Source organism: Sebastes umbrosus, chromosome 15 (assembly GCF_015220745.1).
Source record: "Sebastes umbrosus isolate fSebUmb1 chromosome 15, fSebUmb1.pri, whole genome shotgun sequence".
Taxonomy (NCBI): Eukaryota; Metazoa; Chordata; class Actinopteri; order Perciformes; family Sebastidae; genus Sebastes; species Sebastes umbrosus.
This window is the reverse complement of record NC_051283.1, coordinates 17,846,883-17,874,107: the sequence shown is the minus strand read 5'-3', so window position 1 is coordinate 17,874,107 and position 27,225 is coordinate 17,846,883. Positions and strand designations below refer to the sequence as shown.

Here is a 27,225-nt window from a genome sequence, read left to right as displayed (position 1 = left end):
GTCTCGGATCGGAAATGGCAGCTCCCTTATGGATTCAAACCCAGACACAATCCGCATACTAATGAGCAAACTGCACACAGACAGAGACATACAGAGGAGATGTGTGCATATTGCAGCAACAGATATTTACACTTAATGGAAACAAACTGGGGTTAAACCTAGTTCAGTAGGCCTAAACTTAGATACTTTAAACATTAATGTTAGTCATGTGTTTGCAACTTAATGTAGTAAGTGCTTAAGTGTTTTTGCTGCAGCTTAATGGGGAGTCAGGTCATGGCGAGCTACAGTTTATGCACATTAGATGATGTAACTGTTTGTGTCTTGCTGTGGAATGAAATGACAGCACGCTTGAAGGTCCAAGACAAATTTGTCTGTGGAGACTAATAAATGAATGGATCAATTAATGTCTTCATCGAGCTAATACATCAAGGCTTGTTGCTGAGTCTCCTTTTTGCCCTGTATAGTTCAAAACTCGCTTAATGCAGCTTTGGTATATTAAGTAGTGGGTTTATCTCATAGACTGTATATAAGACGTGGACGTAGTCACCGTGACGTCACCCATTGGTTTGTGGACTGCCGTTTTGAAGCCTCGAGTTCGGCATTTTGGCTGTCGCCATCTTGGTTTTTTGCAACCAGAGGTGACACAAGAGGGCGGAGCTGAGTACAACCGAACACTGAATTTTTAGGGGTTTTTTTATGCGAACAAAATGCTACAATTAACTTTCATGAACTGGAAACACACTGTGAAAGGGTTAAAGTTGTAAGACGAAAACACGGACAACTCCAAGACTGTCAGTCACAAGGTAGCCACGCCCTAAAGTATACGCTGCTTTATGGTCTATTTGACTCTAAATGGGACCATAATTTACTAAATGAACGTCATGCTGTATTGAAGAAGACTTGAAACTAGCGATTGAGACCATAAACTCATGTTAACAATGTTCACTGAGGTAATAAATCAAGTGAGAAGTAGGGTCATTATCTCATAGACTTCTATACAATCAGTCTTCTTTTTGCAACCAGAGGAGTCACCCCCTGCTGGCTGTTAGAAAGAATGCAAGTTCAGCATTGGCTTCACTTTTCTCTATATACAGTCTTCAACCACACCATTAGCATTAACATGACAAATAACCCTAACTCTACAGTTGATTTACAGAACCTGTGTGTCCTGGTCACTCTGCCAATATTTATAGATGATAAGTGACCTAAATCACTTCTTGATGTGTCCTGTTGTGTTGTGTGATTTAGCTTAGCTTACATAGAGGCCTCAATCTGACATGATGATAAGACCAAGGGAACAATTTGAGTTATATTTTCTCTTTAGTAAGGGAGCTACGTACAGGAAGGGAACTTCTTTCTTATTAGCAACCAAAGACACAGACATCTGAAAGGGTTTAATGTGAGCCCAATTTGGCTGTCTAACTTTTTTCTTATAACTCCAGAACTTCTTCAGACGCTCAGTTACTCTTTTTATCACTCAGCCAGCTACGAGTTGCTAAACTTTGTTCAGCCAGCAAGCTCTTTTTTGTCAGACTTACAAAATGTCCCTGTCAAGTCAAAGACCTTTTTCCTCTTCTGCCTCCAACACACCCACACAACAATTTACTGCTCTCATGGTTTTATCATCATTTAAGATCACTACAACTTTAACTTTCCTTCAAATCAGAATCAACTTTAACTTCCCTTCAAATCAGAATCAGAAATATATTTATTGATCCCCGGGGGGTGGAATTGGCTTACGTATACAGTTGTTCCATTTTATAATAAAAATATAAACATATAAAAAAATAAAACATATATAATAAGTGTCAAAATGTGTGCATTGTACTACAATATTTAACAACAATAAATATGAAAAAATCGAAATAAGAAATATGTAAAAATAATTATATAACAATAGTGTAAATAATATTATTGTTGAAAAAATTGGAAGTCTTTATAATGCAGGAATAGTATAATTAAATGTACAGTATAAATACTATATTAATACCAGAGTAAATCAGAGTATTGCACAGTTGAATTATTGCACAGTTAAGTCAGTGGTAATATCAAGAGAATGAGGAAGATTAGATCCGTTCCAACTCATCTCCTTCATAGAGAGGTAATACTGGGCTATACCAAGTAGGTAAATAGCTACTGACAGACCATCATGAAACTTTCCTCCATCAGATCTCTCTCTCTCTCTCTCTTTATCTCTCTTTCGTTCCTCTGACATCTTGGATTCATCTTCTCCTTGCTGCTCATCCTTCTCTCTCCTGCATCATCTTGTATTTATCATTTCATCTGTTGGTTTCTTCTCCACTATCACTCTTTGTCAAGTGACATCTTGCATTTAGAAGACCATCCTTTACTATTCTAACATGTTGGACTAATCTATCCTTCGTCGGTTCACTTCTCTCTCTCTGTCTGTCTATCTCTGTCTCTCTCTCTCAGATCTACAACAAATGTTTGACCAAGCTGTTCCACACTGTATTATTCAGCGCCGTGTGTGAGCCGCCGTCATCAGACATGTATGCCTGACATGATGCATTGGCTCTGTTTAATTATAGAGATGCTGAATAAATATTTACAGATGGCCGATCCGTCTTCTCCCGGTCCAGGCCCACAAGTGTGATTTATGAACCGTCAGTTAATGTGGGAGAAACGGCTGTCATTGTTTCTGTATGGAGGCTGGATATTATACACTGCATGAATGTATTGCAACTCGCTATATGGTGTTTCAGGTCTCAAGACACTGCTGCGTTAATGCATGCAGTCGGCTGCTACTGTGAGTCTAGATGGAATTTAAACAGGTTCTTGAGAGTGTATTAGCCTGTAAAGGTATAACCGTGGTATTAGCTTCAAAAGCTGTCAGGTCTTTGTCAGATATGATACCGGCAAGGGTAAAGAGTAAATGGAATATATTAAAGTTTAAAAACTCTGCCCTGATATAACCCTACTTGAACTAGTGTGGATTCTGTTTTACTTCACTACAATATTCTCCAAAGGGTCACTATATCCCTGACTTTCTATTGAAATTGTAAAAGAAAATACTAGTTAGTGAAATAAGAGACATTTGTTAACTGTAGATGATTCTCAATTGAAGGCAAGAGTTGGGTATTAACAACAAATTGTAACATAATAAATTCATCAGATGAAGAGCGCTATATACATTCATTCAAAATGAATAAAATTAAACTTGACCTAATTCGAGCCAGAGGGAATTAGATCCTGAATCAAGCCAAACCCAGAGAGTCAGGCTAATCGGGTTTGGGCTGAGATTCAAAGCTCTAGATTAGCAACCCCTGGATCCAAAGCAGTCTATTACCGGCGTGGGCGGCCGTGTGGAAACAGAAGAGCTGCAAGGCTAGTTATGATGAGAACTACTGGTATGCAAATACTTTGCTTTTACATACAGTATGCTCGGAGAACTTTTATATGATGAGAAAAACGTGACTTGTAACTAAACTGACTTTTACTCTGTGACTTTTTAGAAGCAGGTGAGTGAATGTACACTGTAAAAAAAAGTATTCCCAAGTAGCTTTAATTGAGTATTTCCATTTTCTGCTACTTTATAATTCAATTCCACTACAATTCAGAGACAAATATTATACTTTTTACTCCACTATATTTATTTGATAATGTTAGTTACTAGTTATTTTGCAGATTCAGATTATTAATATAAATTAACTAATGAATTAAGCTGCCCAGCAGTATATAAAATTGTAAAAATTAGCCTTTACCAGCTGTAACATTAAAGTGGTGTTTATACATTAATGCGTCAATAATTATAATGATAATTTTAAGTATATTTTTATGCTAATACTTTTGTAATTTTACTTAAATATAAGTTTGAATGCAGAACTTTTACTTGTAACAGAGTATTTCTACACTGTGGTATTGCTATCTGAGTGCTTCTTCCACCACTTATGAGTAGTAGGTAAGTATTTCTTTGCTTTCTCTTCAAAATGTTGGCAAAAGTTTCCATTAGTCTACTCACACGCCAAAGTATTTATTTAAGCACCAAAACTGGAGACCAATAAACTCTCGAAAATCCATCCTGATGTAGTTGAGCTTTAGACTTTATGAGTGACATTTATGGGAGCTCCGAGCTGGAGCGAGTTGTATATCGCTGTGTTGTGCATGACTTCTGCCTCCGCCGCTGGGAGACAAGTACAGTAAAAACACATTAAGCATTTCACTTCGAAACTCACCGGAGGGCTGCAATGTTTCCTAATGCGCTCCTTTTTATGGCGCGCAGCAGAGTGTCTTCATGTGTGCACAATGTGTATATAAAGTATGTGTTAGACGGTCCACTCGCATGAGCAACTGTGTGTGTGTTCTCTGGTGTATGTGCTGGTGTACTTGCCTGCCTGCTGGTGCTCCACAGCCATCTGGTATCTGGTCAGTCTAGTGAGCCTCTGGAGGGCACGTGGCCAGCAGCTTGCTCACCTGGCTCTGCTAGCCCCTGCCAACCAGCACACCTGGCCTGGCCGACACACAGGGAAAGGGAACAGATTGCAGCCAAAAGCTCTCCTACACTGCAGCATGAACTAACGCAGTGATACAGGATATAGTTGCTGCTTGCAGCGTTATGGATGCAACAAAGAATGTGATATTTTAAGGACATTGAAGCACAAAATGCTGATTCCAGACCGATCAGTGCTTTTGGAAACAAGTTCCACATGTTCCACTCATCATTTGTTAGGAAACTAGACTCTCAACATATAAGAATCCATAATGAGTAATGTTGACTGCATCTGTCACAACAGTTTTTTGCCAGTCTGTGCCAACCCATCCATTTAGCATATGATGGCTCTTCCTTCCTGCAGGTTGTCCTCTGCTATCAATTACACTCCCCTCTCCCTGCAAGAAGGATGCTCTTTGTCCCCTGTCGTGCACACACACACACACATACCGCGGACCCAGAGGGACAGACACCTGCAGAGTGTTTGTCACCTCTTCTGTTGGCATCTGCGACCGCACGGCATTGTGGGAGAGGCGGCCATCTGGTGTCGGCCAGGCTGGATTGGAAGGGGGCAAGCGGGCACGATGCATCACGCTGCTCTTTTCTGTTGGTCTGAGCCGTGTGAAGTGTTGTGCTGTTATGTTTTTGTTGTTTTCACTCCTGTTGGTGTTACTCAGCTAAAATAAAACAGCAACGGGAAAAAGGTAAACTTAATTTTTAATAAGCTAGAGATGCAACTGCGCTACAATGTTAAAGGTAACCGTAGCTTCTCTTGAGGGCGATAACACCTTTCTTTTAAGAAATTCAACATGTGCTAATTTCACAAAAGCAACGTCCCCTACAGAATGTTTTGGATTCATTAAAACCACATGCGAACGGTTGGCTTTTGTCAAATTGAACTCTCTCCTAATTATCTTGGAAATGTTTACCCCTCTTCACGGGGAGACAGCGCATGAATGCTTGATTGACATGACAGTGGCTGCAAAGTTTCTTCAATTATCCTGGCAAGGTTACGATTGCTGCCTCTTGATTCACAGCAGGTCCTTGTCATTCTGAACACAGAAATAATAAACTCTTTTCTCTGCCTACGCTGCTGTAACCTATGAATTTTAAGTCTGTTGAGATTGTATATAAAATAATGGACAGGGAGTTGGAGCCATTAAAAATGATTGTGGTATTTAAAACATGTGGAGTGAGCTGTGGTCAGCTTACACTTTGTTTTTGTCGGCTTGTCGGTTAGTCCACCACTTTGGTCCAGACTGAAATATCTCAAAGGTGATCTGATAAACTGCCATGACATTTTGTACAGCCATTCATGGTCCCCAGAGGAGGTATCCTACTGACTTTGGTGATGCCCTGACTTTTCCTCTAGCGCCAGAGGTGAGACCAAGTCATTGTTTTACAAGTCAAAAGTAAGTCTCAAGTTTTTGCACTCAAGTCCCAAGTCAAGTCCCAAGTAAAGACAGGCAAGTCCCAAGTCCTTTAAGTTTTGAGTCCTAAACAAGTCATAATGCCATCTGTCTGTAATTTTCAACCCATAAGTTTTGCACACGGCAATTCATTTTTTGCTGACCACTCTGTAGTTTTTGTACTCGGACAAAATCATATCCAACTGGCGCTCAGTAACGTAACGTTAGTTTTTCATGGTTCTGGCCCGCAACGTGATTGGATGCTGTCGGATTGGTTCAAACAATAGAGTGTATATATAGATGATGACGCGTCTCCACTTCCTCCCACTGTACAATAGTGAAGCCAAAATATCCTGGATACGGGAGCGTCAATCTTGAGACTTTGATGTCATTTGGAGCCAGAGTCTGCGGTCACCCCCTTTTTATAGCATCAAATAACTAATTAAAACCAAACTTATCAGAAAAATGACACTTGAACATACATCCGTGTGATAAGAACTACCTAAAATGACAGAAACCATCTTTGGGAAAAATGTATTTCACGTGAACTTTGATTTTTTAGTTTTGTCCATGTCCCATCCACTAACATGGAGGGGGCAGGCTTTTTTGCCTATACTGCAGCCAGCCACCAGGGGGTGATTGAGATCTTTTGGCTTCACTTTTGGGGAGCTGTCATGTCGTCCATCTTTATATACAGTCTATGGTTCAAACAATGTGGATCTGGGGACTGAAGTGTCGACTTACAGGAAATGAAGGGACATTAATTGATTCGTGGCACACTCTTTAAATAACGTACTCTTTAATCTTTGTGCTTGGGGGAAGGTATCAAATATTTTCAAGTCAAAAGGCTCAAGTCCAAGTGTAGTCACGAGTCATAGGTGTTAAAGTCCAAGTCAAGTTGTCTTTTTTGATTTGAAGTCGAGTCTAATATCATCAAATTTGTGACTCGAGTCTGACGCAAGTCCAAGTCATTTGACCTGAGTCCACACCTCTGTCTAGCGCCACCATGAGGTTGACATTTTTGTTATTTAGTCAAATGTCTCCACAACTATTGGATTGATTGCCATGAAATGTGGGATGCACATTCATGTCCCCCTCAGGATTAATTGTAATGACCTTGGTGCCCTTAACTTTTCACTTGGTGCCATTTTTTTCCTTTGGTTTATGACCAAATTACTACAACTATCGACATTCCCATCAGCCTCAGCTGTACTTTGTGTTATGTGCTAATTAGGAAACGTTAGCATGCTAACTCACGAAACTCAGATGGTCAACATTATATCTGCTGAACATCAGCATGTTGTCATTGTGAGCATGTTAGCTTGCTGACGTTAGCATTTAGCTCAACGCACCGCTGCTAGCGTAGCTGTAGACTCTTGTTTGATTGTATACAAAGAAAAGTTAGAATATACATCCTCAAGTATATGAATGCAGAGTGTCTGTGCCCACATTCATTGTGCTGAGGAAAGTCATTCTTGTCTCTGTTTACAAAAGCAAGTGTGCTTGAAATAGCAAACATATTGGCTAGAGGGTTAGAAAAATACAGCTGAGCAACAAAAGTACCTTTCTTATTTTCGGCACCGACTGTCACAACTTCAGAATATACACGGCATCCGACTGTAACAACAAAGACAAATACGTGGTTGAAATATGCACAACATATTCTAGTTTCAGTTTTGTCACTGGAGGCAACAGCTACTTTGTGAATTGTGCGATGTTGTAGAAAAACATTTGTTTCACAAGAAATGCAGCATTAATAAACATTCAGAGGATGGGGTCTTTATCTGGAGGACTTGCTACAGAATGAAGAACAAACAGCGACAGCAGCTGAGTAGAAGGAGTTGCGTCAGATTGAGATAACGGAGATATTAACCCACATGTTCCTGAAGGACGTTCGCTTGGGCAGGACGTTCATTTGGCTGGTTGGTTGGGTTGTGGGTCTGCTCATCCAGCCGGCCTGCACATTGCAGACAGATGTTCGGCCAGCCAAGCCTGCAGTGCCACAGGCAGTGTGTGTTCTAGAAAAACCCGGAGACCAGATGCTGCTACCTGGTGTCCCACCCGCCTGCTGCTCCGCTATACTGGGCATGCTCCAGTGGCCATCACTTGACCTCAAACTGGGGTTCGAGATCGCGTGCCGTCAATCATATTGATGATAGAGTGGAGCGGAGCCGGAACTGAAAGACTTAGTAGGGTCGACTCAGCAGGTTCGCCACCGTGTATCTGACAGGCTGAATTCATGTGCCAGGTTGTTTTGAATAATGAATCAAATAAGGTAGCTATAAGAAATATGAAATATGCATGTGAGTCAGAGGATTTGCTTTTTCTAACAAAGTTAGAGTGCAAGGAGTAATTTCACAACCCGAGTATAATAGAAATAGATATGACACAATAAAGAATTATTTTGGGAAAATCAAAGCATTAAAACACGCAACCATGAAACATCACATGGCATCCTACTGAGTGAACTATCAGAAGTAACATCAAAAGATATAATACAGCATCTATCTCTTTCAGCCTGATTTTCCCTCCAATTTTGTTCCCCTGATAAATAAACAGTCACTTTCTCCCGAACAAACAGAAACACAGATTCTTCATCCCCCTCCACGGCCCCTGTCATTACCAAACCCTGAAGAAACTTTCGAAGAGATTCAAAGACATTCAAGATTAAAGATGTATTCCTTCTTTTGAAGTTCCAGCACTGTTTTTATCTTATTTCTTCACCAAATGCAGCGTGGTAATGGTGTTTTCGCAGCGTGGTTGGTGCTGACCCAGAACTGCCAGAGAGAGGTTGCTGGCCTGACGGCCGGGCTCTTGTCTCAAAACTCCCCTAATGAGGAATGGCTCAGTAATGGCATCGCTTCCTTGTAACCTCAAAGGACGGTTTTCTTGCTTGTATTCCAACTGTTATTTATTTATTTATTTATTATATTGTGGTGTGAAAAAGAAGAAAAAAGACAGGGAGGAAGCTGGTTTATTAGACTGGTGCATCTGGGTGGCTTTGTTTGGTAGCATCTTTTTGTAGTCTAGCGCGCTTCAACTCCATCTTTTCTCGATTATTTTTCCCACCTTTTAATCTATATCAAGGATGCTTTTTGTTCAATTGTGTTGATTTTGATGAAGAGACGGCGCAGTCATTGTCTCGTACATCTGGTGTCTTTGTCATCTCTTTTTCTATTGATATGCATCAATGGGTTCAAGCAAACTTTCACCTTTTCTCACATTTGGTTGCACATGAGTTACAATGCTCTGATCTGATGCTTAGATTTCATTAAAGCTTTGAATTCCAATAACGGCTCATTGTTCTTGCTTTTATTAGCTGCTCTATCTTGTAGATTCATCAGGCACATATCTCAGTTCGCTGTGCGTCAGTGCATCTCTCTCCTCATCTGCTTGAGAGTCCAGCAGAGAATCACACTGCCCCCTGGTGCCCACAGGCGTCAGTAACACAACAGAATTGATTGTGCAGCCGTCAACCAGACAATACCCTGGTACTCTGCCAGTGGCTCGATACCAAGATCTGTCATGGGCGGCGATGCACGACAATAGATTCTACTGATTGGAGTGGTGCACACTCCTGGCAATGACACTGGCCTACCGCTTGCTATCGAATGGCTGTTTTTCTCTCTCTCCAGTCACAAGCCCCCTAATTCAGCAATCAATGCTACTCATTTTAATAGCACCTCTGCTGTTGCCCCGAGGAGGGAAGAGGAGAAATCAGGGTGGGCCGGTGTCAAACCATTTTTCTGAGGAGAAGACCGCAATCATGGCTTTGATGGATCTCTGAAAATGACTAAACACGCTACAGTGCTGCAGTGGGGGTATCATGCTGGGCTGTGTTTGTTACTGGAACCAGTTGCACAAACTTGTTTAAGCGTAATACTATAACAGTGTGGATTCATTTTCAACCAGATGCAAGTTATATGTATATGAAGCCTTAATGCAAGACAGGTAATCTGAAAAAATCATGTGCCTCTGTGTCCTCTGGTGTCCTCCTGTGCTCCTAATGGCATCTGCAAGATTTCACAGACCGGAGGAAAACAACCAATTAGAGCTGAGCTGGATTCTGCCGTCTCTGAGCAGCTGTCAATCACTGGCAAACTCCGATCAAACGGTCAAACTAGGCAGCGCTGATCAAATATGAATCAATATTCTGTTACTGTAATGCCTATTTCTCTCCTCAAATGTTTTCAGAAACATCTTGTAGTGTACTGTTTAGCTGTAAAATTAGAAAGTTTGTGAATCGGCAGCCATGTTGAGATTAGTTGAGGAAATACCAAGAACCGCCCACCAGCCAGAGCAAACTTTCTAATTTTACAGCTAAACAGTACACTACAAGATGTTTCTGGAACGCTCTCCCTCTGAATGGCCTGTGTTTGGCCAAAGTTTCCCATCAAGGGCTAGATTTTTTTAAAGCCTGAAAACAGAGCCATGAAGAGATGCAGAAGTCTAGTTTTCTCTCAGAACACTTGAATTACAATATGCTGAAAGGTTATTATGGACTTTTTGTCCAATGATGCCAAAAACATTCTGCCTACTGCAGGCTTAACACAAAGTACTGAGACTTGATGATACAGAGAGTAGAATATAAAATCAAAGACACGGTCATAAGTACAGAGACAAGGCTGCATATGACCTTCTGCAGCAAACACACATTTCCATCATATCCATTACAAGCTTGAATCCAACCTCCTATGTTCTGTTTTTAGCTGACATGTTACTTTGCTTTCTAGCTCCAAGATGCAATGTGAGCTGAAGCAGCCATAGGCTCCTCCAAAGACATTCTAAGTAAGTGCTCCGAATGACAAGACAGACTAAATACCCTCTAACAAACGATACAAGACTGCAGAAAGCGCTTTAACAAAGGAGGTATGTAATGAACCCAAGGTGCCTTCTCCCCAATATATCATCCTGAGTGAATTTTCCAACATCACTCTCTCTACCTCCGAGCATGGTAAATGAGAATTTATGCGCCCGCTACTTTGTCATTCTTTACTTTTTTTTTCACCCCCACGAGGTAGCCATGCCACGCGAGACAGATATTTCCACCAAAGGCAATATCCCCTCGCAGTAATTATATCAGAGTGAGAGAATGGCTCATTAACATATGCTAGGCATGTCAGGAATTTACAAGCGCCTTTTGTAGATGCCTCTCGTCAGTGCGCTGCTCCCATCCGTATGGTGTCTCCTTTGAGGATGCGACCTCCTCATTTCCATAGACGTCAATCAAGCTGAGCGTGTTTTTTTTTTTTTTTTAAATATTCTGTACAAAAACACAGGGCTCTCTGAATATGGCAATCATAAGGGACAGCTCAGTGATATGGAAAAAAGTGTGTGTGCACACATGTGTGGGTGCGACTGTGTTTTGTGAAGCGACATGATGAAAACAAAGCGATGGGGGCAGAATTATCTTGATGATGTGTCATCAATGCAGAGCGGGTGGAGTGATTTGTATTTGCTTTTCTGCAGTGTGTTAAAGAGGCCAGTGTGTACGTGTGAATACATGCATAAAGCTTGACACCAGACACCAGACACCAGACCGACTAACAGACAAGTCCCGAGGCCACTGAGCTAGTGGCGCCGCTGCTGCTGCTGCTCCACTGCTTCAGGACCCAACATCTGCTGCCTTCAAGAAGGCACGTACTGTTGGCCTTTCACCCATTAGTATGGTGCCAGTAGAACTGACTGACCTATTTATAAGCCATGTTCAGATAAACCCCTTAAAAACAATTTGTGAGGTCATTATGTAAATCTAGTGAATATTTAGTGAAATTATATCTAATTTATGGTCAGAATTTACCCTAGAACAAAACGGTGTCTGTGTTATCTTAGTCATGGTAATTAAGTCTTTAAAAAGTTTGAATGTAGATGTGTTAACATACAGTTCTCTTCCTGTGCCAGAGGCAGGAGAGCAAAGTCTGTAGTGATGTAACCAAGCAAAATTTCCCTGTGAAGTGGTGTATTTATAATAAAACAGAGTTAGACATAATTGGCAATATGATGATACCCAGTGTGATTATTCAGGGATAATATAACATTTTTAGAAGAATGTTTAATGCAAGTTTCATTAAAGGAATAGTTTAACGTTTTGGGAAATACATGTATGCGCTTTCTTGTCAAGAGTTAGGTGAGAAAATCGATATCAATATCATGTCTGTATGGTAAATATGACGCTACCGCCAGCAGTCGGTTAGCTTAGTTGGCACAAAGGCTGGAAACGGAGCAGCTTGCCTGGCTTTGTGGGAGGTAACAAAATCCACCTTCCAGCACCTCTAAAGCTTAGTAGACACATATCTTGTTTCTGCAATCTGTACAAAAACCACAGTAGATTTAAGAGCGCTGGTAGCATCTCTAAAGTTAGCTGTTTCCCCCATTTCCCCTGTTTCCAGTCTTTGTGCTAAACTAACTGGCTGCAGACTCTAGCTTAATCCTTAAGGCCATTACACACCGGCGGTGTTTTTTTAATTTGCACGTCAATATATTTTTTCGAACTTTTGTTATTTGTCATGAATACTTTCACACAGAACGTGAATATTACACAGAAAAAAAGCGGCGTACTTTTTTTCTGGCACAAGGTTGATTTTCTGAGCTTTCGCACCGCATCATAAAGGCATCATAAAGGCATCAACCAATCACGTTGTGTGGAACGGGTTGAGTTGCGCCTATATTTACGAAACAACAACATGGAGGCACTGTAATCCAAACCAAGATGGCAAAATGTATCACTCCTTTCAACATTGACAAAGGCCTTCACTCCGTTCTTACCTTTCACAATAAAATCCCTATACATATAATACTCACAGGCAAGTATTTCACCCCCAGTGTGTAAAGACTGTTGCGTTGGGTATCAATCTTCTCATCCAACTCTGATACGGTTGTGAAGTGAATAAGGGTATTTCCCAAAATGTCAAAACTATTCCTTTAAGTATCTTCTTGAGATGAGCGTGTTGATCCCATAAACTCTGTTGAGACTCTGTCCTGCTGTCAAATCCTGAATTTTCAAATGCTGTAGACAATGTGAATGACAGGACTAGATTTCTGTTTTGGGGTGGAGCATTGATGTACTACGTATTGCAAATATACATTATAGTATGATCATAATTTATTGAATATTTATTGAAAATTAAACCATAGTCCATTCAATGTAGGGCAAATGCATAAGCTCAGATGTTGCTGGGCCCTAGTGGCCCCAGACTCTTTGTCTGCCCGACCCCGAGGCTTCGTCCACTCCACGCCAACGAGGCCAAGACAGACTGGTGTGGTGTTTAGTTCCACCACACTGGCTGACTTGGCCCAATGCCCTCATATTGTAATTGACAGTAAGCTAAGCTGACTGGAAAAGGAATTCAGGCTGAAAACACAAATACATACACTTAAACAGATGACAGCCTCACTTAGTAGCACACAGTAGCTTTGAAAAAGATTTCTTTTAAATGAATAAGGTAAGTGAAAATGAACAAAAGAAATGAATTTAAAAGGATATGGATTAATTGGCTGGGAATGAAAAAGTGATCTAACAGTGGCATAACAGGAGTTTGACAAAAAGCCTACAAAGTGAGATGGAAACGGAGAGAAAAGTCATTTTGTGTGTTGAATGAGTCTGGTCTTTTGCCCCAGCAAATGTCACAGTAATGACTGAAGACCCAATGTCCATTTCCATCACCAGCCGCTCTCTCTATCTCTCCCTTTCTCTCTCATTCATTGTCATTGCCTTTTCCCTTTAAGTGCACTTTCGCCCACACCACTTGGAAATTGATTGAAACAAAATGTCACAATTATGCCCTGTAGCTCGCCGCTTCAATTATTCATCAATTAGGGGCTAGGCTCCTTTTTTTCTCTCCTCTGAGCTGATTTTTCATTCAGTTTGCTCGAGATGTATGGCTCCCCTGCTGTTAACCAGTCCAAAGTCATTAGTTTCTGGGTTTGCAATTAAACCTGATGCCTTATGCATGAGGCTCCGACTCAGTAGACACACGCAGCAGCGGCCGCAGCAGCCAGCGAACGAGCTAGCAAGCTCTGGAGGCGTGGATGGGAAATTAATTTGCTAGAAATGAAGTTCTCTCTCTCCCTCCTCTCTCCTCTCTATCTCTCTCTTGTCTGGCAGGTTGGAACAGATGCCACTGGCTGGAGATGGAGATAGAGATGGGACGACTATGGAGTCTCAGCACAGCTTGATCAGCACTGACAAGGGAATAGGATCTCACTAGATTTACATAGATAAAATATGTGTAGGTGATAATGCTAGTGACTTTTTTATTCAGGTATTGCTAGAATTTTGTCAGCAATGTGTGACTTTACTGGTTCTATAAACTCACACCAGTTTAATAGGTACAACTAATGCAGTCCTGCAATAAATCCTATATTGTTTAGGGCTGGGAATCACCAGAGCCTCTACGACACAATATTATCACAATACTTAAATTCTTATTGTGATTTTAAACTTTTTGTGATATTCTGAGTATGGCGATAAGATATTTTACGATATATTGCAATTCATTACTTTTTTTTCAACTGCAAACTATGCAGTTTGTCAACATCTGTTTTATGTAATAAGATGCAGTTTTTACTCTGTTCATCTCACAGTTTTCATTCACATATCTTGAGGTCAGAGGTCAAGGGACCCCTCTGTAAATGGCCATGCCAGTTTTTCCTCGCCAAAATGTTGTGTTCCTTTTGAAGCGTTATTTATCGTTCTTCCTGACAAGCAAACATGGCATGGATTTTCTAGTTTCATTTGATACCAGTATCGTCTCTCTAGCTATAAGTCTGAGTCCGCTACAACCTCTGAAAGACAGAATAGCATCCAGGACCTCTGTCGGGCCATCAGATTGTTAATTAAAGACCAATATTTGATGTTTGTGTATCGATACAATATTGCCATGCAAAAAATCACGATACCATGATTTGTCGATTTTTTTTTTTTTTTTTTTTTTTTCCCCCACCCCTAGTTGTTTATAGAGAGGGGTTGGCATTATACAGAGAGGTGTTTCCATTATTTAGCCTACCTTCATTGATACAAATGAGGTGGACAAAAAAATACAAACACCTGTCAGTAAAATCCAATACAAAATCCAATATTTTTAAAATTAAATTAATTGTAATGGTTGAGCCTCCGTGTTGAACAAACATGGTGAAAGTATCTTGCCAGTTATATATTTCATACAAAAAAAACAGCTGTAGTTAATCCAGGTATTCATGTACAAAGGTTTTGTCTAAGTAGTACAAAGTAGTAAGCAAAGTTATTATGTGCAGATCTGGTGTTGCAGTCTTTATTTTATTATTGGGAATTATATGACAGTTATGGTTGGCACACTGCATAAATATATTCTACATGCCACCAGTTGAAACCTATATTAAGCATTAAAGCAGGATCCGACATTGGGACAATTTTCAATGTTCATTGGATGCCACCTAGTGACCACAGAGTCAAATGGCATCTCTGAGATGTTAGAAGGACAAAAAACATATATACTGGAAATCATAGCACCGTATTAATATACCTCAACGCATCTAACTACTGCCAGAAATGTATTACCTTGGTGAGGTCTGTTGTTAAATTTGTGTACTTACAGATCTGTGTTCACAGTTTTAGTTTAAAAAAAGAGATGGGATAGTGATTGAGATCATGAATCGTACCTTTTCTTTTAAATGAACTTGTATTTATCTCTTAGCAACACCGTAGAAGGCGTGTCCATCTGTATTAAAGCACTTGTATGAACAAAGAAGGGCGCGCACAGGAATAGTCTTCGAACTCCTCATTTCCATGTCCTGTAACACACATAAAACATGACACACATTTAATTACATGAGCCGCTACATGATCATCCCTTATCCTGTATTTACCAGGAGTGTAATAAAATATTGATGATAATAATAATAATAATAATAATAATAATAATAATAACTTTATTTATAGAGCACTTTTCATACAAGATATGTGGCTGTACAAAAGAAAAGAAAAATGCAATACACTTGAGTATTGAGATATTATGTTTTCTGATACTGTATCAATTCTCAAAAACACTATAGATAGAAGCTACGTGGCAGACGGTGGCTCAGATTGAACAAAAGTAGTGCTATGATGTGCGATGTTACAGGGACTGTGATGCAAATGTAGATCCCACTGTTCTGATTGTATAAAAAAAAAGCAAACTTGTTTTTACTCAGATTTTATGCATATGGTGTTGTGTTTCTTATACTATGACAGTTTTTTCAAAATTTGATTTTAATTTAAAAAATCGCAATATATCGCCTTGCTTACAGTATTGCAATACTGTATATTGACTCGTAACCCCTATATCATGTATCGTATATCCAGATTCTTTCTAATACACAGCCCAGAGAATCATATTCTTTTTAAGGAAATCTTTACACATAATACCATAATGCAATGATAGTAGGGCAAAAACATTCAACCAACCTTCTTTAGACTGATAAAATGAACACACTCCAGCCAGGTGGTGAGGATGGGATCCAGGCAGAGCGCACAATAGCTGCCACAGGCCAACAGGGCAGTCAGGACTGGGTAGTGGGGGAGCATCCTGTGGACCAGAGAGAACCCGTCCCTGTCCTCCCGCAAGACAACTCTGGCAGCCAGTTCCTGGGAAACAAAGGTGAGACAAGAATATTGTTGAGCAAATACACTCATACAATATCACTGAATAAACACAAAGACATATTGTGAGATATCTTTTTTTAAGTGACACTCTACCTTTAACGTAAGCACCTCCGCATCCTGCACTGACGACATCGGCTTACAGCGCACAAACTTGTTGCCTTCATGGTATAGCTCCTGCAGGGGCAGCAGGTGAAACTACACAGAGCAACGTCCTAGTGTCATACAGTGAAGTTGTAATTCACAATGCAGCATAGGGCTGCTGTATTTACCTAACACTGTATACTGTACCTCAACAGGGAACATGGACAACTGGTTGCCACCCACATCCAAAACTTGGAGTTTTGCCAGCGCCCTGATTCCCTGAAATGTAAGGTAAGCATGTGGTTATGTAGCTAACACATTGTACAGTAAAAATCACACCAGGGGGTACCCACCTCTGGTAGGCTGGTCAGCTTGTTTCTGGCTAAATGCAACTTGGTTAGTTCTTTACACTGATACAGCTGCTGAGGTAGCTGGGACAAATTATTGGAGGTCAAGTTTAGCTCAGACAAGCTGGTGAGATGACCCAATTCAACAGGGACCTCCTCCAGCTTGTTGTCCAGCACACTGAGATGTTGAAGCCTGCTCAAACTAATGGAAAAAAACAGGTTTATAACACAGAATACATTATTCTGAACTCCTTTGTGACCTTCATTTGACCATTTCTTGAGATATCAGCCTAGATGAAGACAAGTTTATCAGTCAACAACAATAGAGTTAATTTAACAATGTCACAGTATAGTATATCGAAAAAAGGTCATAGTATGGTATGTTGAAAAAAGTCATAACAATTCGTAGTGTAGCATGCCATAAAAATGTCAAAGTATAGTACATCTAAAATTATATCAATATGACTTTTTTCGACATACTATATTATGACATTGTTAAAGTCATACTATAGCATAGTATAGTATGTCAAAAGATGTCATAAAAAAAGTGATAGTAAAGTCACAGCATAGTAACTATACTGTGACTTTTTTTGACATGCTATGATTTTCTATGATCTACTACATTTTTATACTATACTATGACTTTTTGATATTTTTATACTATACTATGACTTTTTTATGACATTTTATACCATACTATACTATGACTATTTTTGACATACTATACTATGATTTTTTTTCTACATACTATACTATGACATTTTATATCATACTATACCATGACTTTTTTATGACATTTTTTTACTATACTATACTATGACTTTTTGACATTTAAGATACTATGACTTTTGTATGACATTTTATACCATACTATACTATGATTTTTTTATGAAATTTTTATACTATACTATGACTTTTTGACATTTTTATACTATACTATGACTTTTTTATGACATTTTATACCATACTATACTGTGACTTTTTGTCTACATACTATACTATGATATTTTATGATCTACTTTACTATGACACTTTATACCATACTATACTATGACTTTTTTATGACATTTTTATACTATATTATGACATTTTTATGACATTTTATATCATACTATGACATTTTTTCGATATACTATACAATGATCTTTTCTACATACTATATTATGACACTTTATACCGTACTATACTATGACTTTTTATGACATTTTTACACTATACTTTTTTATGACTTTTTGACATTTTTATACTATACTATACTATGACTATTTTCGACATACTATACTATGATTTTTTTCTACATAAATAATGACATTTTATACCATACTATACTATGATTTTTTTATGAAATTTTTATACTATACTATGACTTTTTGACATTTTTATACTATACTATGACTTTTTTATGACATTTTTATACTATACTATGACTTTTTTATGACATTTTATACCATACTATACTGTGACTTTTTGTCTACATACTATACTATGATATTTTATGATCTACTTTACTATGACACTTTATACCATACTATACTATGACTTTTTTATGACATTTTTATACTATATTATGACATTTTTATGACATTTTATATCATACTATGACATTTTTTCAATATACTATACAATGATCTTTTCTACATACTATATTATGACACTTTATACCGTACTATACTATGACTTTTTATGACATTTTTACACTATACTTTTTTATGACTTTTTGACATTTTTATACTATACTATACTATGACTATTTTCGACATACTATACTATGATTTTTTTCTACATAAATAATGACATTTTATACCATACTATACTATGATTTTTTTCTACATAAATAATGACATTTTATACCATACTATACTATGATTTTTTTATGAAATTTTTATACTATACTATGACTTTTTGACATTTTTATACTATACTATGACTTTTTTATGACATTTTATACCATACTATACTGTGACTTTTTGTCTACATACTATACTATGATATTTTATGATCTACTTTACTATGACACTTTATACCATACTATACTATGACTTTTTTATGACATTTTTATACTATATTATGACATTTTTATGACATTTTATATCATACTATGACATTTTTTCGATATACTATACAATGATCTTTTCTACATACTATATTATGACACTTTATACCGTACTATACTATGACTTTTTATGACATTTTTACACTATACTTTTTTATGACTTTTTGACATTTTTATACTATACTATACTATGACTATTTTCGACATACTATACTATGATTTTTTTCTACATAAATAATGACATTTTATACCATACTATACTATGATTTTTTTATGAAATTTTTATACTATACTATGACTTTTTGACATTTTTATACTATACTATGACTTTTTTATGACATTTTTATACTATACTATGACTTTTTTATGACATTTTATACCATACTATACTGTGACTTTTTGTCTACATACTATACTATGATATTTTATGATCTACTTTACTATGACACTTTATACCATACTATACTATGACTTTTTTATGACATTTTTATACTATATTATGACATTTTTATGACATTTTATATCATACTATGACATTTTTTCAATATACTATACAATGATCTTTTCTACATACTATATTATGACACTTTATACCGTACTATACTATGACTTTTTATGACATTTTTACACTATACTTTTTTATGACTTTTTGACATTTTTATACTATACTATACTATGACTATTTTCGACATACTATACTATGATTTTTTTCTACATAAATAATGACATTTTATACCATACTATACTATGATTTTTTTCTACATAAATAATGACATTTTATACCATACTATACTATGATTTTTTTATGAAATTTTTATACTATACTATGACTTTTTGACATTTTTATACTATACTATGACTTTTTTATGACATTTTATACCATACTATACTGTGACTTTTTGTCTACATACTATACTATGATATTTTATGATCTACTTTACTATGACACTTTATACCATACTATACTATGACTTTTTTATGACATTTTTATACTATATTATGACATTTTTATGACATTTTATACCATACTATACTATGAATTTTTTTCTACATACTATACTATGACATTTTATACCATACTATAAGATCTCGGGTAGCATGGTACCCTAAATGTACCTTTTAATCTCTGCTGGAAGTCTTTTAAGCTGGTTGTGGTTCAGATTGAGCACAACAAGGTTTCGTAAACCATCTGTAAAAATACAAATAGAACAATAATTTTAGCTTTGTTTTTGTAACAAATCTTCTGAGGTGCTAATCATGCAGCACACAGTGAGAACCCTACCTATCACATCAGGTGGCACTACTGTAATCTGGTTGCTGAACAGATACAGTTTCTTCAAGGACTCCAGATGGCCCAACACAGCAGGGAGCTCCTTCAAGGCATTATTTCCCAAATTCAGCTCAACCAGCTTGCAGGCATTGCAAAAACAAAAAAGTATTTAATCACAAATCTGCGTGGTGTGTAAAAACATTTATAGAGCTGTTGTCTTGGATCACTTCCAGTGAGCAAACAGGCGGAGGAAGACTCACTCGGTGTAGGGAGATCAGGCAGGCAGGCAGGGAGCTGATGGAGTTGTTGTTCAGCAGGAGAACCGACAGTTGGGTTAGTCCGGAAACACACTCGGGAAGCACCTTTATCTTCTTACAGCTCAAGTTTAAAGAGTTTGCTTTAGAATAGAAAGATCTTACCACTGACACCATCATTTCTAAATCACTCACATGCATGTTTCCATGGCGACGAGATGCTTTTTGACACGTGGAAGAAGAAGAAGACTTTGCTTTGAGGCAGCAGCAGCCTCTAGTGGTGACAGCTGATCATATAGGATATGTCAGTGCAAGAGACAACCACAACAACAACACATAATAGACGGAACTCACACTCTGCCTTTTATTTACTCTTTTCTTTTCTTTTTTTACATTTATCCTTTGATATCGCAATATATTGTTATTAATTGTTTTTTTATGTGTTTGTTTGTTTTATTGACACAACAAACATTAATTACTTCTTTATTGTTTTCTTCCATTTACATGTTCTTTTTAAATATCTATATATTGTAATTTGCTTAATGAATTGTATATATGTGTATATATATGTTTTTGTTTTTATTTTGTTCTTTTTTTATTTTTATTTATTATTGAATTGACGCTTTGGCAATATTATTCACCTGACAGTCATGCCAATAAAGCAAAGTGAATTGAATTGATCAGCATTTTTCTTTAGAAATACCCCAATATAAAACTCTATTACAAACACAAACACTAGAGTATTATTAGCAAAACGCACTTAAAATATTATTAAAACTCCTATATTTGCGTTTCCCCTCCCCCCCTTTTTATTTTCTATTAACTTTTGTTTATTTAATTTATTATTACTCTTATTTTTGTATTAGTTTGTTTTTGTTTTGTTTTGTTTTTTTTGTTTTTTTAACTCTATTCTTTCTTTTTATCATTATTATTATTTATTTTCTTAATTTTATTTCAATTTTGAAAGTTGAAGTTGTTTTCTCTAGTGTACTTAATGAGTTTGTCTATAAGCTCAACTACTTAAAAATTGGTTTATAAACTATTGTAATTACGAACTGTAAATTGCATATATGAAAACAACCTCGAAAAAATAAAGTATGAAAAAAAAGTTTAAAAATATATATATATATATATATACTGTATATATATATATAGTGTATATATATATACACTATATATACAATGTATAATGTATGTATAATTTGTATATATATATATAAATATATATATATAGTGTGTGTATATATATATATATATATATATATATATATACTATATATATATTGTATTAATATTATTATTATTATTATTATTATATTGTATTATATATATTATATTGTATATATATATATATATTAAAACCTCACAAAAAAAACTCACATTGTGCAGAATGGATCCTTTCAGAGTAATATTAGCCTATATATCATAACTGGATTATTATTATTAGCCTACTGATTCATTAAAGTATAAGAGGCGTTTTGATGTTGCTGGTAGAGGTGAAGCTAGATTTAACAACTTTATATACTGTTGAATCATTATTTTAGTTTTTAAAATATTCATCTTTCACAGTCTAATACTGAAAACTGTATTAATTTAAAACCAGTTAATACCATTTTCCTCATTGGAAATATTACAAATAAAGCAGTGACATACCTTAGTATTGTATATGTTTATGTAACATTGATGTGATTTACAATTTCCACAGTTCAGTTCATTCCTAGAACACTGCAAAAGATCAACAACCCTTCAGTTGACATTTGGAGTGACAGGAACGATCAACATCTCTTACATCCTCTCCTGCCCATTATGGATAAAAAGGTACGTGGTTCACCGTCGCTTCCCAAAGTGGGCTGAAGTGAAGCACTGGGGTCACTGAGATAGACCAAGGGTGTCCACTGTAAAATCATGGACATGTTAATTTCCCCCTCTATGCTGTTTTTCATCAGCAGAATGATACTGTTTTCAGAACTAGATCTCACTCTACCCACTGATATCTTTTGACTTCTAAACAGAGACATACAATTATGTGTTTAACCCATTCTGAAAACAGCAACAAACTCTGTTAACCTCAGCTTAACAATGTCTTCAATTAGGGGGAGGGGTCTCCCTCCAAATACATTTGTATTTAGGGGCCCTTGGTGTGAGTGGTTTGAACACTCCCTGCATCACACACATTGGTTTATGTCACACCAAGACTGAGCTGTCTCTCAGCTGTCCTCTGCATTGGCCGGGTCCTTCAGCAGCTCCACAGAATTGTAGTGCTCTCCCAGTCCATAGGCGTGACGCATATAGCTGCAAACAATGAGAAAATAGATTCTGTGAGTCAAGAGGTCCGAGATAAACATTTCCAAATTCTGAAAAGCTTTATCAGAACGTGTCATTTGATATAGTTAATGCATAGATTACAGTTATACAAGTTTGTCTGTCTACAGCTGCTTTAGTGAGTTGTGTGATCGCCATGATGTTGTTGATTTCTGAACTTTTGCATGCGGTTACACAAGGGCCCAAAAAATCATATTATATCCTTCATGAACAAGTACAGTAGATATGTTTTCAGCTCGATATATTATACATTTTCCTACTAATTTAACAGTATATATTTGAACATTATGCTAATGACTCGCTGACAAACATTACAACTTATACACGACGTACACAAGGCTGATGGATTCACTATCAAATTCCTCCCCGATTTTTATAGTTGGGGAGTCGGCCTGGATCACTTCCACTGGCAAGTGAAGAACTTGGGTCAAAGCTCGCAACTGTTGGGGTAAAAAAAAGGCATGAAAAAGAAAATTATTGAAAAGTACAGAGAGCAACATCACTGTGCATCTGTGACAAAACCAACAACTCACTTCCAGTTGTCCACCCCAAGCTGCTGTGTGCTCCACATCACTGCAGTACTTCTCAAACTCATCTAGACACCAATACACACAAAAACACTTGCATGAATACTGTGCATGCACATAATTACTTTCTAAAATCTTGATATGTCATATGTAATATCTATATACAAATTTTTGGTCTTTAATATACCTATGATGAATTGTTTCTGAAAGCCAAAACGATCAAAGTGTTACCTGATGTGTACATGTCACCGGTGTTGCTGTTGGTGAGGAAAGGCAGGAAGTCGTCAGCATGGCCTCTCATGTGCTCGGCAGTGCGCGACCGGAGATCTTTCACACTCATGATTAACCCAGGCTAGAAATAAAACAGAATAGAATAAAATGCACTCTGTATATGAACTTTAGTAATAACATATGTATGAACTTTGTTGAAAGTTTGTCAGAGCAGACAGTGCAGTGGCAAAGGAGTGTAGACGGTACTTTTGCTCATCACATTTCCTTCAAAGGTCTTTTCATTGATTAACAATAATGAGATGAACAGTAACTGTACAGTGGAAAGATTTAGTTTTGCCCAACAACACTCACAACATGTCCATTTATTAACACAAAAAACAAACACACAAGCAACCACAGCCGACCACAGAAAATATATTCTAAATTATGGATAGTTAAAATTATAGACAACAATACAGAGAGAATATCTATAATACACCTTGATAGTAACAGAAAAATAAGTTGAGAAATAAAGGAAATAGAAAATTGATAAATAGGATAGGAAAGGAAAAATAAATGAATAAAAAGTAAAATACAATATTAATAATAATAATAATAATTAAAAAAAATATATAAATAAAATAAAATAATTTAAAAAATCTACTGAATGTCAAGGGGCATCACACCTCGTAAAATATACTCTCTGTTCCCCAGGTAGTATAACGGATTTTCTATATTCATACAGGACATAACGTCTCTAATTCAATGTGAGTGGGAAGTAGGGGCAGAATCCTTCCACTTAAGTAAGATAGCTCATCGAGCTAGTAAAGAAGAAAAAGCCAACAAATTCAGTTTTACTTTCGGCAGGTCCAAGTCTGGGGCAGTGACAAAAATTGCGGTCACAGGATTTGGCGGTGAAGGGTCTCATCACATTTCTGATTAGGTAGTCAAACTAAAGCTACAGGTATAATATTCCTATATCAAGGTGACGTACCTTTGATCGGTGTGCCAGCTGATCTTCAATTGCACGGTACATGCAGTGGCCATCAGAAGAGATCTCCTTGATCTGAAGCTGTTGCTGGGCGAGTTTCTCAGCCAGCTTCAGACCCTCCTGGTGCCTCACACCCTGCAAGTTCTGCACTTCGGCCTCTGCTATCCTGCTCTCCCTCTCCTTCTCCTGGGCAGCCTTCTTGTCCTGGAGAGGATCATTTAAATTAAATGCGTTTAATTAGTACTTGAAACCGTGACTGAAACAAAATTGAAAAGGAAAGCAAACACAGTTGGTTGATTAAACTACCAATTAAATACGAATGATAGATTATTCTTAAGTGTGCTTCCTCCATTGTATACTAAACGACAGTTATAGGGCTGTGGGCAATAACAAACAGCACTTAAAACTGTCCTGTTTGAGGTGCAACCTGTATCTCACCCTTCTCTTCTGGGCCTTGGTTAGACGTGGCTGTTGGACCTCTTCTTCTTCTTCTCCTCCACCCTCCATCTTCATGGTCTCCACTCCATTTAACACCTCTTCCACCTTTTAACATTGAGTGAAAAGAGCTTTAGTTATGCTGCACATAAAAAACATTTAAAAAACAGACTTCATGTAAGCATTAAAATGAGATACAAACGTGAAAAAAAATGTGCATTTGCTCAGTGCACATTTGCTTCTTTTACAATGTACCTCCCAACTGATTAAATACAACTATGTGCATTTTCAATATATCCATGTGTCTGGTTTAGACCGATACATGTGTGCAATAAAGTATGCAGGGATTGCATTGTAAAGGGTAAATCTTTTTTAAGTTTCATGATGTAAAATCTTTGTCAGTCGTCTGAATGCAGATATCTACCTCTGTGTTGGTGGTAGATTTGAGTTGCCTCAATTCCTCCTCGTGTTTCTGGTTTAGGTCAGCCTCTATTTTTGCGATCTCCTCTGTCATCTGTTTCCTCCTTTTCTTGTCATTTTTGGGGATTGCGGTTTTCATGCTCTGGATTTTAGCTGAAAATGAAGCACAAAACAAAACTTCAATAAAGCCCACACACAATACAGAATAGATCACTCGGGTGGTGCTAGATGCTTTTAGCCCTAATCTGTGATGTCACAGCTAATATTTTGCCTTTGACAAGTGATGAAAAACATATGTATGTATACATCCGTTTCTGGATGCATGTATACCTTTTATACACATTTATGTATATATACTGTATATTTGTTTTATCAACTCGTCCTACCATTTTACCACTTCTATTATTGATATGTTCTGTGATGTTCTGTTTTAGCAGGTACCATATTTTGTACTTTATTTATCTGCTTTTGTCTTGTGACACACTTTGTAACATCTGCTTTGAGAAGTGCTATATAAATAAATGTATTATTATTATTATATGTTGACATCAATCATAAGAAGCTTGTAAGTTTCAGCCTATAGAGATCATCTGTGCAGCAGCTGTTTTCTACCCTTTATGATTTACTGTGAATTTACTGTGAAATCATCAGAGTTTATTTCAATAATGTCATATCTCATCCATAAAATAAGGGCAATATATACAGACTTAATCAATAACTTGCACTTTATGGAGTTTTAAATTAAATATATTAAGATATAGCAGAACAATTTATAGAAATAGTTTATATCTGATTACAATAAAAGCAAACTCTTACAATCTGCAGTGTCTGAATCATGATTAAATCAAAATGTCACTTGTGAAAACTACAATCACTGTGAGCTACTAGTGAAAAACATAATGCACAAATACCTAATAATGACACTGTCATAATGACACTGTCATAATGACACTGTCATAATGTCACTGTCATAATGACACTGTCATAATGACACTGTCATTTTGGTTTTGCTCAGTCTCCTGTGAAGTGGCATTTTCTAACTATGACTTGGCTTGCTGGTGGCTACATAGGTGCTAAATTCCTAGAAATAAAACAACACATGAGATGCACAAGCTGAGAATGAAAGTGAAAAACTGTTGCAACCTTGCATATCTTTCTTCTCCTTGCGGTGCTGCTTTGCCAGCTGCTCGTCTGATGTCTCCTCTGGTGTCTCCACTCTCTCCTCCTCCATCATGATGCAGCTCTCTGTGTTCAGTGGGACACTTTGTGAGCTGAATGAGACTGTCCTCCGTTAGATAAACAACGTGTTGTGATGTCCCTGTCATAAAATAGTCCGCATCACTGACGAGAGATAAAAATAAATATTCCACAATGAATAAAACGTGCTGATATCATGGCCTTAACCGGAAGAGACGAGGGAGCTTTCTTCTTCTTCTTCTTCTTCTCCTAGACTAATGTCGCTCTACCGCCACCTCTTGGCTGCTCATTATACATTCATGGTTTATTTAATAGGGACCAATACAATGTACATAGACAACTTAAAAACAGCTATCTGATGCCAGTATCATAGTGCTTTTAGTGGATGCCAATTTGCAACACCTGTCCCTAGAAGGGCTTTTTGTGAAAATAAGAGATTAAAACAGGAATGGGTACAGAAAAAAAATAAATAAATACAATAAAGCACACATTTTTACGGACATTCTTTTTATCTTTTTCACCCATTGTTTAGATTTTTCTTTTCCAGCATTTTTCAAACTTTTTTTTCCAACATTTTCCAAACTTTTTTTTCAGACATTTTTCAGAGTCTTTTTTCCAGCATTTTTCAAATTGTTTTTTTCAGA

The 27,225-nt window shown here is 37.1% G+C and overlaps 2 protein-coding genes across 3 annotated transcripts; both read right to left on the bottom strand.

Annotated features, from left to right (window-relative positions):
* Positions 1-15,473: 15,473 nt before the first annotated feature.
* On the bottom strand, positions 15,474-20,699 carry lrrc69 (leucine rich repeat containing 69). 2 transcript variants are annotated; one of them, XM_037795884.1, is made up of 8 exons: positions 20,486-20,699; positions 20,238-20,364; positions 20,072-20,144; positions 16,909-17,104; positions 16,763-16,834; positions 16,568-16,669; positions 16,305-16,456; positions 15,474-15,624 (listed from the first exon to the last, which is right to left on the bottom strand). In XM_037795884.1, exons 1-8 carry the CDS (start codon positions 20,678-20,680, stop codon positions 15,612-15,614), a joined length of 930 nt encoding a protein of 309 aa, XP_037651812.1. In that variant the 5' UTR covers positions 20,681-20,699; the 3' UTR covers positions 15,474-15,611. The 2 variants fall into 2 exon arrangements, with proteins under 2 accessions (XP_037651812.1, XP_037651811.1); XM_037795883.1 differs by having other exon boundaries at positions 16,277-16,456; positions 20,486-20,691.
* A 1,434-nt stretch (positions 20,700-22,133) lies between these two features.
* otud6b (OTU deubiquitinase 6B) lies at positions 22,134-26,828 on the bottom strand. The gene is made up of 8 exons (XM_037795885.1): positions 26,528-26,828; positions 25,389-25,537; positions 24,968-25,072; positions 24,533-24,733; positions 23,560-23,680; positions 23,335-23,396; positions 23,135-23,241; positions 22,134-22,771 (listed from the first exon to the last, which is right to left on the bottom strand). The coding sequence occupies exons 1-8, from the start codon at positions 26,616-26,618 to the stop codon at positions 22,687-22,689; spliced, it is 921 nt and encodes a 306-aa protein (XP_037651813.1). The 5' UTR covers positions 26,619-26,828; the 3' UTR covers positions 22,134-22,686.
* Between the last annotated feature and the right edge of the window lie 397 nt (positions 26,829-27,225).